The sequence below is a fragment of the Cheilinus undulatus genome, linkage group 9 (genome assembly GCF_018320785.1).
Source record: "Cheilinus undulatus linkage group 9, ASM1832078v1, whole genome shotgun sequence".
Taxonomy (NCBI): Eukaryota; Metazoa; Chordata; class Actinopteri; order Labriformes; family Labridae; genus Cheilinus; species Cheilinus undulatus.
In genome coordinates this window covers 43,513,867-43,528,889 of record NC_054873.1, presented here as the reverse complement: position 1 = coordinate 43,528,889, position 15,023 = coordinate 43,513,867, and the positions used below count along the sequence as shown (strand labels likewise).

Sequence of the window (15,023 nt, the reverse complement as noted above, 5' to 3'; positions counted from 1 at the left end):
TAGGCAGATAAAAATGACCGTATATTCCTAATTACAAGCGAAATATACAATAGCCAAATCCATGGGATCTATTATCAGATCAAGTTTGCAGGTGTGGCTTTCTAGTCTGTCCAGTGTTCTGTTTTTTTTAATCATTTCTAGAAGGGTAGAGAGCTATGGTAGCCCTAGTGCACTGATCATATGATATCATATGATATGGTTTATCTTTAATCTATTTTTTTATTGTGCTCTTGGTGACCGGCTGTTGATCAACTTGGACCCTGAACTAGATTTCAGTGAAATGCCCTGTCATAGAATTTGATAGATAGATACTGGCCATCGATTTGTTCTGCACTGTATCTATTCAGTGTAATGTGTTGTGTTGCAAAGAGCTGTAATGACATGGATAATTAAACTATACTTTTTCGTTAATATCAGTCTTACATCAGGATCAGCAGATATTAGCTAAAAAAAAGTGAATAATCTATATCTGCTGATTTGAAAATTTCTGACAATATTTATAACCAATATATCGGCTATAGAGGACAGCATGATGCCTGTAAATATTAGCCATTTGTACAATTAAGTTTGAATTTTAGGCAGGACAAACAAACCTATGTCAGCTGAAGTTTTGACTTACTCCTTAAACTTCAAAGTGTGTTCAAATGCCTGAAGTTTGTTTCTAAACTCATCCTTGAACTTCAAAGTGTATTTTAAAGACTGAAAATCATATTTACATATCAGTATCAAGATTAGTACATTTCAAAAGAATCCGTTAATGTTGGTAAATTCAATATCTGCTAAATCCAATATGGTGCATCCCTGGTTTTTTAAGTAACTACAAAAACTTTACCTTGAATTAAATTATGTTTGAACATACTTTTTCACTATATTCAGATTTTTTGAGATGCACATGTCCTTATTAAACTGCATTTGAAAGACACAGAGAAGAGAGGACCTGTTTTGTAACCAGTACCAAAAGTTCACCCCTGTGGAGATTTTGTTCACAGTGGATAACCTGAAACTGCCTAACTGTAGGATTGTCAGACATTTAACATGCCATTTAACATTTTCCTGATCTGTAGAACTGAATACAACACATGACAATAATAAAATTGTTTCAAAGGTAAACAGTGTTTGTAATAAAAAAAATTGACAGCTAACGGTACAAGACAAATACAAACTAATGAACATTTAAAAACTAAAACTGTAACACAACTCAGGAAGATACATTTTGTGGTTTAGTGTCTGAATTGTTATACCTGCATACCTGTTATTGAAATGTGTTGATATCAGCAGTATTTAATCTTTTTTGTAAGTGTAAATGAGTACAGATGCGTTGCAGTTTGAATGCTTTATTTCCTGTATGTACGCATACTGCAGTTAAGTAGCAAGAACTAAAGGCAAACTAGAAAGGACTACAAAATACAACACATGGACCAATACATTTACAAAACATTCAAAATGTTACAAAATGGGCTGTATTGGTCCTTCTATTGTTGTTCTTCAATTTGGATCTTTGTACAAATTGTCAAGATACGATGTAACCATCACTTTGAACAATTTACAAGTGCCACGGAGAGACTTCCAGAGCCAACTTCAAAATCCACAAACTGTCAGCAAACTGTCTCCACCAACACGCCAGGAGCAGACGCCCACCCCACCTGGGAGACTGAACTCCATCTTCCTGTCCCACTCAGGGATAAAAAGGAATCAAATGAAAGTAGCAGGCAGCTTTTTTCTTCAATCATCTACCATTCAGCCTCTGAAAGCAAAAAATAAACTCAGAAAAAAACAGGATTCGTGTGGGAGGGAAGCAAACCAAGGACTTTGGTAGTGAGTGAAAATGTGTTTCGATGTCTGTACATGTCATAATACATTTTATTTGACATGTGCAATGCTCTCCCCTGATCTATGCTCCCGTTCTCCCTTTTTTCCAATATTTACATCAAAGCATCAAAAAAAGTATATTAAACAGCATGTCTCAATCCATTCTCTCCATTTCAATTCAGTCCCAAAGGGAACAACAAAAATCTAACTCCTCAGATCTGTGAGCAGTAGTCCTTTGATCCACATCTCAAATGACTGTGGGTGCCAGTTTATCCAGTGCCAACAGTTCAGTGGGAGAGGTGTGTATGTGTGTGAGAGGTGGGGGGAGTGGGTCAAGGCCGCGGCATCTCTCCCGAGGGCTACAAGCTGGCTGGTACACAGGCTAGCTGGCACCGGTGCCCTCCATCACCTGCTGGGCCTGCTTCTGTCCCATGCAGCACTGAGCCACTGACTGGAACAGCCTGAGGAGAAGGAAGGACAGGTGTCACATTCACATGTTACTATGAAGTTTATTTCAAGATAAGACAGGATAAAGACAGCATACAGCTACTTTTATTCTGCCTGAAAGTAGTCCGTAGTACTCTGGGGCTGGGCAAAATATTTATTAGTTTTTAAGAGATAAAAAAAATACTTTATAAAAAGACACAGGATTATACAATATCATTTCTATCAATAAATCTATGTTGAAGATTCTGTGAAAAAAAAGGTGCCAGGCCTAATGCTCAGTAATAAGATAATACAAATACAACACAGTAACATACTTACTGACCACAAGATAACCTATTTTATTTATTTGCAAAAAAACAAAACAAAAAATTAATCATAAAGATAACCTATTTAAAATTCAGTCTATTTGGGGAAAAAATCACAGTTTTTTAAATGTGATTTAGTGATATTTATATTATCAGTAAAAATCAAATGATACTGAAACCTGTTTGATACCACAGCAACAAAAAAGAAGTCCACTACCAAATCTTGGCCAATCTATTGCTTTTAACTTCCATGAAATCCAGTGTATAAGATGCACTTTTAATGCCTACTTTTCTTCTAAAAAGTTGGTTGCATCCTTTATATAAAATACTGAGACGTGATTTGCAGTAGGCCTGAACGATTTGCAAAAATAATCGAATTGCGACCCCCCCCCAAATATTGCAATTTAATATGGGATTATTCTTGGGTTTTAAGAATAATTTAATCTAATTTGCAATTAATTGCCCGGCCCTAATTTGCAGCTGCCACTGTCTCATACCGCAAGAGACCCAACACAATTGAAAATTCATCCCAGTCACCGTAGCGGAATACACAACTCTGCCAACAACAGTGGCAGACTGTTGCTCCACTTCTTAACTGCTTTTCTCCCTAATTAGGTAAATGTCATATGTTTGTAGGAAACTCTAAGTAAATGGTCAAGTAGATAAACGTTGTAGTGTGCCTGTTAGACCGAAAGATTCCTCAGTCAGGGACAACAAGTAACTGGCAGAGGGCAGAGACACAGAGATGTGGGATATGTGTTTGCATCAGAACCGCCTCAGGCTAAAGGATACATTACCATGATGTAGCTAGCAGAGGTGCAATTCCTAACAGATTTTGCTGAAAGATCAAAACAGCACAGAAAGCTGCATGTTGTGGACTTTGCTGAACGAAACAGAATTAGTCACGTACCAACAGTTAAAACAACTTTTCCCTTTGGGAAACTCCAAGAAACGTATGAATTGGGGCATTGTATTCCAGATTTTACAGGATTAGAAATTGCAGGAAAACTTCTGTGTTCTACAAAATTTCACCAGTATGTTAGCAACATTTGGAAACAGAGTAAAATTGGCAGAGAGAAGGGATTTCCAAATGTTGTCGATGCATTTTTGTAAATTGCACAGTTCTTTCTCTTTCTCTTAGTTAAAAATAAGACTGGAGATCGTGGAGTTTCTGTACATTTTCATTATTTCAATAATGGACATCTTATTTTAAAATGCAGTATTTAAAGGTGTACATTATAAAAACCCAACAATCTAAATGTACCGAAGCACCGCCAATGTTTTTATTTTTGAAAATATATAGTGAAAAACAGAAAATGTCCAATATGGGGATTTGATTTTGTTGCTGTGTTTTCAAAATTGTTGGATTTTGACTCATATCAGAGTTTATTATTCAGGTACTGTGACAACCATCTGTTATTACATTACAAAATGAAATATTAAAGATAAAAACTGCATCGGCATTCAGCTAAGAAGTATTATGATGCAATTTTTGGTCTATGCCACCTAGCCCTACTTAAAAGTAATAGCTGCTTTTCAAACCTACTTTTCAATCTCAGGGGCACAGTGCACAAAGTCATGACTCCAGAACTTGAAGGCAGGATTTTTAATCAGCTCGATAAAGGTGATGAGGAGACCCCATGGGTGAGGCCTGTTCACAATCAGCCTCTCCAGCAGAACCCTGGAGGAAGAACAGAAAGCTTTTAACCAACAGTGCCTCAAATCTGGGAAGGATTAGACTTACTCCTTGAGAAATAAATGTCCTTAAACCAGACTCAGTCTCACCTGGTGATCTGCTCCTGGATGGCCTCAGTGTTGGCCTCAGCGAACAGATAGAGCATGGTGCAGCTGAAGTAGTGAGTGTGACTGTTGGGGTAGCGCAGCTGATTGGCAATCGCGTTCAGGAAGAGGTAACGACCTGAGGAGACAGGACATGAGTGTGATCAGAACTAAGTTTTCATTAAACATTCAAGTTTTATGTATATGGTAAATTACTGACTTAAAGATGAGAAACACCAAATTGTATAGAACAGAGTTTTCCAAAAGCTTTTCTTATAAATGTACCTCCACCTAGGAAGAACAATGCTGGTGAAAAGTGACACTGCCTTATCTTTTCTCTCCGGAATATTTATTGCAATGTGAGGGAAAAAGCATCTATTTTTGTGAGTCTTACAATCATAATTCTATCATTTTGGAATTTAAGAGTATTTAATGTTAGACCTACAGAATATGACACAAAATACTAGTTTCCATATTGAGATAATGATATGAAGTGAAGAGCAGATTCTGAAACTGATCAAAGAATCAGTATTATCTTCATCTACAGATATCTTCAACATGTCTCTCGATTCAAAATAAATGATGAATTTTTTAGTCTCTAAACTTGACACCATTTCTCTGAGGTAAGCTGACAGCTAGCTTGAGCTTAATCTAACTGCATGGAAACAGGTCTATAGTGTGAAATATGTACACATGCTGGGTTAGAACGCATTTTGGTTTTGCACAGAATTATTTATTGTGATAAATGCAGACTTACATTTATGTGACTGATGTGAACCTCATGCGTCAACAATAACATTACAATTTAATGTGCATACCCAATGCAATGGGTGTATTGAAGTTAATTTCTTCCCCTTTATTCATTCAGTTTTATATTTTTGGCTGAAAGTTTAAAATTTCCCAGCCGGAAATTACTTCCCCACAAATAAATGAGAAATCTTTGGGTTGTCTGCTTACCTTCAGTGTCCAGGTCCACAGCCAGGTTCTGGAAGATGTCCATGTGAGCAGAGTGGGTGATGGTGCTCATGGAGGGAGTGCTGCCCTTGTTGTGGATGTGAGCGATCGCCTGTGTGCCTACATACAACACTAGAGCATTGATCAGCTGGATGTTGTAACGGTTTCCTGGCTCATTAGACACCTGAAGAAAAATGAGGGAAACCCGATTCAAATGTCATATATTCAACATATCTCAACCACTTGTTCATGATCAAAAATGGATTTTGCTTCTACCTGCAGGTTGCTGCGCAGTTCAGACAAGAAAGTGACTGGTGAACGGGTCTTCAGATACGAGTCCAGGTCTTTCTTGAACTGCGAAGGCATGACGCCTGTGAAGTTTGTGAGAATACGGGGAGCAATGTTGATCTCACTCAGCATGTCCACCTGCAGCCGAGGTTTAAAATAGGTTAATGACATCAATGGATGTCTCAGAGACAAAGTTCAAATAATACTTCTGTGTGGTTTATCAAGTCTCACTCGCATTCAAACTGTGTTCAAGCTTGTGAATCTTCATGTATTTTTACCTTTAGATTGGGTGTGAAGGGGTCTGGGAGCCTCATGTTGCGTGGGAAGGCACTGAGGATGAGGTTGCGGAGCTGGATGCAGTTGGGTGGGATAACATCACAGAAACCATAATGATAGTCGCACAGGAATTCTGGGAAGTCATGCAGCAGGACCAGGAGCACTCGCAGTGTGCCCTAAACAGCCAAGATGAATAATATGTTTTTTTTTTTTAATAATTTCATAAATAAAAAATTGGAAAAAAATACATCACCCAGTAAAGGGACAGTTCATACAAAGCTAACAAGAGAAGATCTGAAGCAGAACAAGCAGCTCTGTCTGTAAACACAGTACAAGATTTATTACACTGTTGTAATTTGGATAATCACATATTAGCATAATTTAATGACTGTAGAAGAAGACAACCAAAATGTCCATAGCCTGTGAGAGAACACAGATCATACAGGCATCCATTCTTCCATAAGTAAATTTAGTAAAATGAGACAGCACCTTGTAGAGGATTTGCATAGGTTTGTTGAGCTCTACATTCCTCAAGAACGGGGCCAGGTACTTGAAGAGATCAATCAGCAGCTGTGCATACATAGGCCAACCCTTCAAGAAGACAATATGCAGCAATCAGACAGAACTCCAAAAACCCAAAGTACAATAAAGACAGCATAATTTGTAACTAACATGACAGGATGAGGTATTTTACTGCATTCAAATGAGAAAGTCTTGTTTTACTGTCTAATACCTTCTGCTGGGGTGTGTGTGCTAGCATCCTGGCAATGAAGATTCGATGGGAGATGAGCTCCAGCCAGGCGTACACAAAACCGGGTGCTTTGGTGGGTCTCAGAATGTGGAAAGTATTGCTGCAGATAAAAAGTGAAAATGAGTACAGACCAGAACCATTTTAAACAAATTAAATAACATAACATTAGAACCAAGTGCTTCTATTTAACATGCTCCTCTAGTTGGTGGAGCTCTGAGATCTTACCAGAAAGCTGTAAGAGTCTGGAAGTTGATGGTCTCCAGGACATGTTCTGGAGCGTTGAGCTCCAGCAGCAGCATGATGAAAATGCGATGGTATGGTAGCTGTTGGAATTCTGTCTGACGGACGTCATGGTCCTGGATCAACACCCCAACTACGATTCCCAGCACCTACAAGGTAAAGGCAATAAACTGAGTTTAGCAGACAATCAAAGGTTATGAGCTAAATGTAAACTGAGATGATTAGCATTTCTATTGTCTGCCACAGTCAAAAGGTTTGAAATGTCCACAAAGCAAATCATTAATTTGAGTTAACTAGTCATCCTTTAGTATGTTTATCCACTCATTTTAAATAAGATTTTGTTTTTATTCCCTGTCTGCATCAGGAAAACTGCACCACATTGTTATGTAACTGTACCTTGTTGAGGAGGTTGATTTTAGTCACCGTGTTTGTGGCCTCTCCAGAGTGTTTGACTAGCAGAGCTATCAGCCTTACAAAGGCATCCAGGTTGTGGTAACACTTGGCTCTGATGATTGCTGCACTGGCTGCTGGGTTGTGCTGCTGCTCAGCTTGTGCCCGATAGCTGATCTCCACACACATCTCTGTGCACAGCCGGAAGAACCTTGTGATCAGGTCATCCGTCTTCAGGATTCCCTGCTGGTGCATCTAGAGAACAAAGAAAGAGAGACAAAAGAAAAACTTAGAAACAGGGGTTCCAATAGATTTCTGGATCATCTGGATTTGACTGAGAGGTAAATGTACCTGGCCAACAAATGCTGAGAAAGCTTTAGTGCTGTCCCTGCCAGCTGCAGCTGAGTGATACAGGTTGACCCACTCTCTGAGGAGGTACTCTGCTTTCTCCCTCAGGCCTGGAGGATCATCATACTCTGAAGCCTGGGAAATCCCAGAGTGCATCATGAAGTTAGGTCCACCGTGGGCCCGGTCAATCATGGCCTCATAGTTGGAGCGAACAACATCCATCAGCTGGGGAAGCCTAAGGAGAAGGACAAAGCGTTACTTTTACCAATCTCAACTCAAAATCATAATTCTTTTGAACACTGTCTTTAGGATAAAAGTCTAATGAATGTTGGCAAATTCTACACCCAAATCACACAAGTTTGTACATGATGACAATCTAACAACACAATTTTTTTCCAAGTTGTTGCTCTGTTATCAAGCCCAACTATTAATCTTGAAAGCTCATTTGTCATAATGACTTTCAAATAATTTGGCAATTTCTTTTGTTTTTTTTTTTGTTTTTTAAGATTTATTGGGCGCGCCTTAAACCACTAGGCCACCTGCGCCCCATAATTTGGCAGTTTCTAGCAGTTATTTTGTTCTATTGAAAAAAAGAAAAAGAAAATTGAAAAAAGGTAGTTTCAATGTTGTATTTGTTTACCCCTCAGGTGCGTTTGCTCTGGAGTGTGCACAGGTTCTCATTAAGGTCTCAATTGTGTGGAAGAGGTCAGCTTCTGTAACATGGCTCACACTTCGTTCATCCACCAGCAGCAGCTTCACCAACTGCATGGCAAAAGCAACTGCCATGTAGTGCAGTCCATTTTCCATCGACTAGAGAGAAAAAAATAAAAACATCCTTTAGCTTTTAACGGCACTGAATATTTAGCATCTCTACACCACCATATCTTTAAACATATCTTCTGTGCCCAGGTTTAAAATGGTTTAACAAACATAAAAACTCAACTGCACATTCAATTGCAAGGCCAGAGTAAAGATATGTAAGGACAAAAATCAAAATTAAGAAGGAAAATATATTACTGAATCATTAAGTTTCCACACCGCACGACAAACTATGCAACACAAACAAAATTGCAAATGTCTGCAAGAGGGAAAGTGTACCTGTGCCAGGTGCAGGTCATACTGCTGCATATTCACAAGGTGGTTCCTAATCAGAAGCTCAACTGCCTCTACGTTGTATTTGTACTCATCACGGCATTCGATCAGACACCTGCAAACATGTTTGCATATCATTACGAAACATTGTTTTTATGAAGAACTGTTATGCACCACACGAATGGTTTGATATCCACATATCCTCACCTGGTGATCTGCTTATTGCACCACTGTGGTCCATAGGCACGTCCATCCTGTAGAGCTTTAAGCACCAGCAGGTGGCACTCCCTATAGCGAAGCAGCAAGTCGGCATCAGCCCCACTAGTAGCATCAAGAAGACCTTCAACAGCCTGTGATAGAAGGAAACCAGCTGAGGTCAGTATAGGGTGATTCTCAACAATGCATCGGATAAATCTTTTTCCTCTTTAGATTTAACTTCATCTACAGAAGTAAGTGCCCTACCTTCTGCAGAAGGCCAAGAGCAGCAATGCCATCTCTGGAGTTTCTAGCCAAGACCACAGCTTCCAGCAGACTGCGCAGAGCCTGAGTCAGAGGGTTCATGGCAAGTGCTGGAGGGATGGCATGAAGATGCTGCTCTAAATCTGCCATGCACTTATCATAGATCTGAGCTACGTCATCTGTGGCCCAGGCCTGTTGCTGTAAACGGAGAGAAAGAAAAACAGAGTTTAACAATTCCCTAAGTTTAACGAGTTACTTGGAAAAGTTTGATCTCTTTTAACTTCTCATGCACTAAATCATGAGACCAACAAAATGTTTTAATCTCTTTGTTTTGGTTAAACTTGCCAAAACTAGGAAAACAAAATACTTTTTGAAAAACAAAGCACAAACATTCAAGCCTTCCAGGTAATTCTAACCATTAAGTTAAAAGTATGGTTAAAAAAAGCCTTACCTTCATGGGCTGAGCCAAGAAGCCAGTGGGCTGAGAGAGATCATTGCTGGGTAAGAAACCTGGAACATTCCTTGCAAACTCCTCATATACAGCCAGCTGTTTGGGGTCCACTCCTCCCACCTACATCACAAAAACACATCAACATACACCTTTTCTTAACCAATTGTTTACTTCACAAAGAGTAAAATAGCATTGCATTGTTCTAGATTCAAAGATGAATGGAACAGCACATTATGACAATGCACATGTTAAGCTGCCAATAGCATAAGATGAAAAAAGCCTCTTTACCTTTTCTTCTAATATTAAACATAACTGGGTTGTACAGTGATGTTCTTACCTTGAGCCTGATCTGTTCAGGCATACGCTCTGCCTGGTAAGTCAGAACAACAGGATCACAATAACGCCGTCCCTCTTGGCGTGCATGCTTCCTCAGCTCAAACTCCTTAAAAAAAAAAAAAAAAAAATCAAGAAATTGACACTTTTGCTTCTAAATAATACAGGTTAAAATTCATAAAACCACCACATAAGGAACTGTGCAAGTGAAAGTGATAATCATATTTACTGGCTAAGTGGTTTGCCACTCTTATCTATAATCACAAGACCAATTAATTTCATTTAGTTTCATTTAGTGATGGCTATTACTTGCATTTAATATGTGGTCACACTGTTTTGTTTTTTGTTCTCCCCCAAAGTCTTACCGTGGCAAGTCTCTTGTCCATTTCAGGACCAGCCTTCTCCACTGCTGTTTTCTGAATAAAGCAGCACGCCAGTTCACAGTTGTCTTGGGCAATCCTGGCTGCAGCCTCTTCCATCATTTCCCTCTGCTGGGGCGTTGGTGCCTAAAGGAACAAACGCTTTGAGTTAAAGAAGCAGGAACTGTGCAAGTGTGGAAAGGGGAAAAGGTCACACGATGCATGATCTCTGAATACCGAGCCAAGATGTGATCAGAAGAAGAGTTAAACTCACCCTAAGTGCAGCAGCAAAGCTGTTTTTGAGGTTGGTGGCAATGCTCATCAGCAGGGGCTCTCGGCAGGTGATCATGGCCATGCCTGCAGTCAGGTTCCTCATCATATGGTGGGCAGCCACACGCATGCGGGACTCCTCAGAGTCCAGAGCAAAGTCCTTCCTGATGATCTGCTCACAGGTTGTCATAGCAATTTTGATAGAGCGATCAACCACAGGGTGCACCAGTTCCTGGACAGCTCGCTCTACTGACTGCCGTACACACTGCTTTAACTGAGGGTGGGCCTGCAGTAGAGGGATCTGAAGATGGGGAAGCATAAGAGAAAAAACAAAACTAAAAAATCAAATACATTTGTAAAAAAAAAATTAAAAAAATAAAAATTTAAAGATACAGCACATATGTCCTGGGAGTTTAACCCACATTTCAGTGAGATTTTCAGCCCCCTTGAACTTACATTGACATTTATATTGATGTGTGGAGCGAGACCTGCCAGGGCATACACATTGATGTCGTGGTAGCTGAACTGTGGGGTGGGGGGCCCCGTGGTTGTGCAAGTTGTGGTGGTGGCAGCAGGGGTTGATGGAGGAGCTGCAAATGGAACAAAGTCTCCTGTTGGTCACAAAATGCTAATTTGATTAAAATCACACGAAAAAAGCAAAATGAACAAAAAGCATGCACAACAGCAACAAAAGCAAGCAAATCTTAGCTTCCCTGAATTAAAAATTCAAGCAAGCATACAAACAACAAAAATGAGTAGAACTATGCCTAGCATTAAAACTGAAAAAGGAATATGTGAAGCATGAGAGCAGATGGTGAATATCTTTATTATTTCAGCATGATCAGATATTGTCATGTTAGCATAATCTTTTCAGGTGTGATTTTAAAATCAACAATAGTCATAAAATTAAGTACACAAGCTTGAATAGTTAAGACTTGCCCAACTGACAAAAAATGGCAAATAATTTGTTTCTTAAGTCGTTATTGGAGGAAAAGTCCTTAATTCTCTTTTTTTTTCACCAGACGGTATTTCATACCATGAATTGTGGGAGAAAAAAAGATAAAAAGCCCAACATAGCTCATTTTTCACAGCAATTTGACAAACAGAAAATAAAAAAGCAGCAGATAACTAAGCAAAAAGAGGCATTTACCTGTGGTAGAAACTGGCAGCATCTCTTCTGGAGGCTTCGTCTCCTTCTTTGGTGCAGACAACTGCTCTTCCAGACTCTTCAGCTTGTCCTTGTCTTTGAGCAAGTTTCCTGGCTTGAGGTCATTGATGTCCAGAGACAAGTTCTTACAAAGAACTTCAATCTCAAACTTTAGGTTCAGCTGTGTAAACAAGGAAACAAGTTCTATATTGCTTGCGTATAATTGCAGGAGGTCATAACATCAAGGTGGGGCTAAAAGTTTACAACAATGGTTAGTCATCATAGAGCATTATTTGAGGAAATGAGGAACAGCCACAGAGTCCTGGGAAAAAACATCACGATATGGCACGTCGGCTGAAAATTTTTATGATGCAAAAACATTTCCTTTTTGCATCATAATTTGCTCCGTTTTTATTACACCTTTTCTATTTCTCTTAATCAGACTGCAGTTCCATGAGCTTGTGTAAGTAGCTATAAATGAATAATTGAGGCTTACCTTAAGGTCATGCTCCTGATGAAGTTCAGCAAGAACATTCATGATGGCCATGGTCCAGGGGTTCTGGGGCCTGAAAACCTGCAGCATCAGACACATTCATGAATCAAATTCGCAGTTAAAAACTATAAAAGAACACCCAACAATGCAACCAGGCAATATTAAGATAGTTTTGTTTACTTTAAGGAACTGTAATATTGAGCTCATATTACACCCATGATTCTCACCATGCTGCGGAGACTGGATTCCAAAACCTTAGCAACAAAGGGAACTACATACAGCAGCTCCTGCTGACCTTTCACATATGCTTCCAAAAGTAGAGATTTCACTTCAAGATCCTGGAAACAAAAAAAAAAGCGTTAGCAACACCAGTTTACAATGAAGTTGCCATAATGTGGAAAAAGATAACCAAAAAACGTGTTAAAGTTTCTTACTGTATAAAGAATGGGCTTGTTTTTGGCCAGTGTTATCATCCCCAACCAGTGGCCCAGGTTCTTCAGCAGGGAGCGATCAGAGAAATTGGCAGCTGCCTTGTCAGAGGTCAACAGAACCTGAAAGAATAAAACAATGGAAGGGGAGGTGTTTACCATTTCAAGCCATTACATACACACCCCTGTGCTGTTTCACCCTCAGTTTTAATGCCATGGATGTGCAAGGGAGGAAGGAAGTGATCCCTCTGTGTCTGCTTCAGAGATAGTAACAGATGGGGGATGGAATCAGCGAGGCTAGCAGGGAGGGAGTGTGTAAGCATGTCTGTGTGTGCATCAACACAATGCGAATTAGCAGTATTAACAAGTGTTAAGAAGAATCAGCATTTAAGGTGCAACTACAGCAGTGTTATGTTATGGTGCTGTTGTGTAAATACACATGCTATAGCTAATTTTCAGCAGCAGTGGAAGGTACTTGTATGCAGGGAAAAACATGTAGAACGGGATATGTTTGAGGATTTATTTTACCTTGATATTTCTGTATGTCTCATTGAGGACCATTTTGACAAATTCAGGGTTCTTCAGAGTATCCAGAAAGTTAGAGTAGAGACTGTGGAAGTTCGGCTCAATGCTGACACGCTTCATGACAAGGTACTGAGACACCCATGGCATAAATTCTTCCTTCACTGTCTCTTTCAACTCCTCAACCTGTAAAAGACAAAGTACAAGTTTGAATCCACCCTCTCCAGACCATTTTTATATTAGCTGCTAATGCTAATATTAGGATGTTAGCATTGGTCTACCATCATACCAAGTTATTACTGCTAATACTACACAGAAAGTTCCTATTATTACTGTGTAAGAGAAACCATATAGAAAAAGATAAGTTTGTCTCTGCATCCTCTCAAACCCTGAACGCAGCTTTAGAAGATGGCTGTTCTACACTAGTCTGCCCAGTGCTGCAAAGTGCTGAAACACTATGCTAGATTAATGTTGGGTCTTTATAATATAACACTGGACCTGCTCTCTACAGACTATAATATGACAAAGACTACAGACTGGACCTGCTCATTTTGTTCAGTGTACTCAGATAACACTTGTTTTGATTTGGCATTACACCAACAAAGACTTGTTGACCAATCAGGATGCAGAAATTTGTTTTCCTTTACCTTCTGTGTCATGTTAGACTGAGAGAGGTTGTTGAAGATAAAGGCAATCTTCTCCTGGACATTCTCTGGAGGCTCTACAATCCTTTCTGTTTGGTCAGTGGCTACCAGCAGGGTGTCGATGTTGGTTGTGTTGATGGAGGGCTGCAAGTAGGGACGACAACAGTGACCTTTGAAAACAGCCTTTAAATATTGAAGACACTTTCATGCTGCATCACAGAACAAATTCCAACACTGACAATGCACATGCAAGGATGTTAGGGTATCAAAAAGGCAAACTCACAGGTACATCCTTCTTGAAGCTGCTGGGTGTTGGTCTTGTGATGGTGGTGGTCTTTGCCACTGTGGTTGTAGTTGTGGTGGTGGTGACGAGGGTGCTGGGTTGACCTGGCTGCGGGGCTTTAGGTCCACCAGGTTGTGACTGAGCTTGTACATGTGCCAGTGCCAGACTGCCAGGGGTGGTGATGGAGCCTTGCATCTTCACCGGAGGGTCCCGTGACTGTTGGCCATACTCGATATACTGCACACACAGGATATTGAATGGCACAGAGCGAGAGATTTAACTTTTTACTCCGTATAAAGGATTCTTCTACAGTTGATCAAGATAAAAAAAGATAAAAATGAATGATCATAAATTAAGGAAACCTTGTTACCTCTTGTAAATGGTGGGGGAATTGCAAGAAGTGAGCAATTGAAGCCAGATGTTGGCAATACTGAGGGTAGTCCTTTAGTCTAGTGATATAAACAACATGTCAGAAACAAACTCCAGTTCAACAATCACTCATTTACCTAAGGAAATCATTTCAATACCTGTTTTTAAACCTATCAAGGGCGGCGATTCCAAAATAATACATTTTGGACCCATAGGGTTTTCTTAAGGCTTCAAGAACATATCGGAGGGCCAAACCCAGTGCCATGTAGGTCACAAGACCCTTCTCTATAATGCCACCAAAAAGGCAGGCAGTGATGTGCAGCTCCTTGTCTGGGTACTGGGGAAAGAATCTGTACTCCTCAAATAAGTTGCGCAGCATGCAGTTGAACACCTCTCGCTCCCGCTTGATGGTTGAATCCTTGAACCTCTGCAGCATCTCCAGTACCTGGCAGGACAGATCAGTATGAGACCATTTAATTCAGAGAGCAACATTACCACACATGAGTACATAGCAGGAGTATGTCAAAATAGGGTTTAAACAATGTAATAATAGACAGCAAAGTACAAGTTTTCATAAGATTAGTTT

General features: G+C 39.8%; 1 protein-coding gene across 13 annotated transcripts in view; it reads right to left on the bottom strand.

The window, feature by feature from the left end:
* Nucleotides 1-1,318: 1,318 nt before the first annotated feature.
* Nucleotides 1,319-15,023, bottom strand: part of cnot1 (CCR4-NOT transcription complex, subunit 1) — a 31,332-nt gene continuing 17,627 nt past the window's right edge. For 6 of the 13 annotated variants that reach the window (XM_041794977.1, XM_041794981.1, XM_041794983.1 and 3 more), the window contains exons 21-49: nucleotides 14,596-14,882; nucleotides 14,439-14,517; nucleotides 14,069-14,314; nucleotides 13,789-13,929; nucleotides 13,148-13,327; nucleotides 12,626-12,742; nucleotides 12,419-12,529; nucleotides 12,195-12,272; nucleotides 11,702-11,879; nucleotides 11,008-11,162; nucleotides 10,556-10,852; nucleotides 10,288-10,428; nucleotides 9,927-10,031; nucleotides 9,590-9,709; nucleotides 9,142-9,336; nucleotides 8,887-9,029; nucleotides 8,686-8,794; nucleotides 8,228-8,397; nucleotides 7,591-7,822; nucleotides 7,246-7,494; nucleotides 6,835-6,998; nucleotides 6,592-6,709; nucleotides 6,348-6,449; nucleotides 5,861-6,034; nucleotides 5,571-5,720; nucleotides 5,298-5,478; nucleotides 4,347-4,479; nucleotides 4,108-4,242; nucleotides 1,319-2,270 (exon numbers count right to left, since the gene is read on the bottom strand). In XM_041794977.1, the coding sequence (XP_041650911.1) occupies nucleotides 2,192-2,270; nucleotides 4,108-4,242; nucleotides 4,347-4,479; nucleotides 5,298-5,478; nucleotides 5,571-5,720; nucleotides 5,861-6,034; nucleotides 6,348-6,449; nucleotides 6,592-6,709; nucleotides 6,835-6,998; nucleotides 7,246-7,494; nucleotides 7,591-7,822; nucleotides 8,228-8,397; nucleotides 8,686-8,794; nucleotides 8,887-9,029; nucleotides 9,142-9,336; nucleotides 9,590-9,709; nucleotides 9,927-10,031; nucleotides 10,288-10,428; nucleotides 10,556-10,852; nucleotides 11,008-11,162; nucleotides 11,702-11,879; nucleotides 12,195-12,272; nucleotides 12,419-12,529; nucleotides 12,626-12,742; nucleotides 13,148-13,327; nucleotides 13,789-13,929; nucleotides 14,069-14,314; nucleotides 14,439-14,517; nucleotides 14,596-14,882 (4,569 nt within the window). In that variant the 3' untranslated portion in view covers nucleotides 1,319-2,191. The remainder of the gene's footprint in view (nucleotides 2,271-4,107; nucleotides 4,243-4,346; nucleotides 4,480-5,297; nucleotides 5,479-5,570; nucleotides 5,721-5,860; nucleotides 6,035-6,347; nucleotides 6,450-6,591; nucleotides 6,710-6,834; nucleotides 6,999-7,245; nucleotides 7,495-7,590; nucleotides 7,823-8,227; nucleotides 8,398-8,685; nucleotides 8,795-8,886; nucleotides 9,030-9,141; nucleotides 9,337-9,589; nucleotides 9,710-9,926; nucleotides 10,032-10,287; nucleotides 10,429-10,555; nucleotides 10,853-11,007; nucleotides 11,163-11,701; nucleotides 11,880-12,194; nucleotides 12,273-12,418; nucleotides 12,530-12,625; nucleotides 12,743-13,147; nucleotides 13,328-13,788; nucleotides 13,930-14,068; nucleotides 14,315-14,438; nucleotides 14,518-14,595; nucleotides 14,883-15,023) is intronic. The other 7 variants (XM_041794984.1, XM_041794987.1, XM_041794989.1 and 4 more) reach the window with 3 other exon arrangements.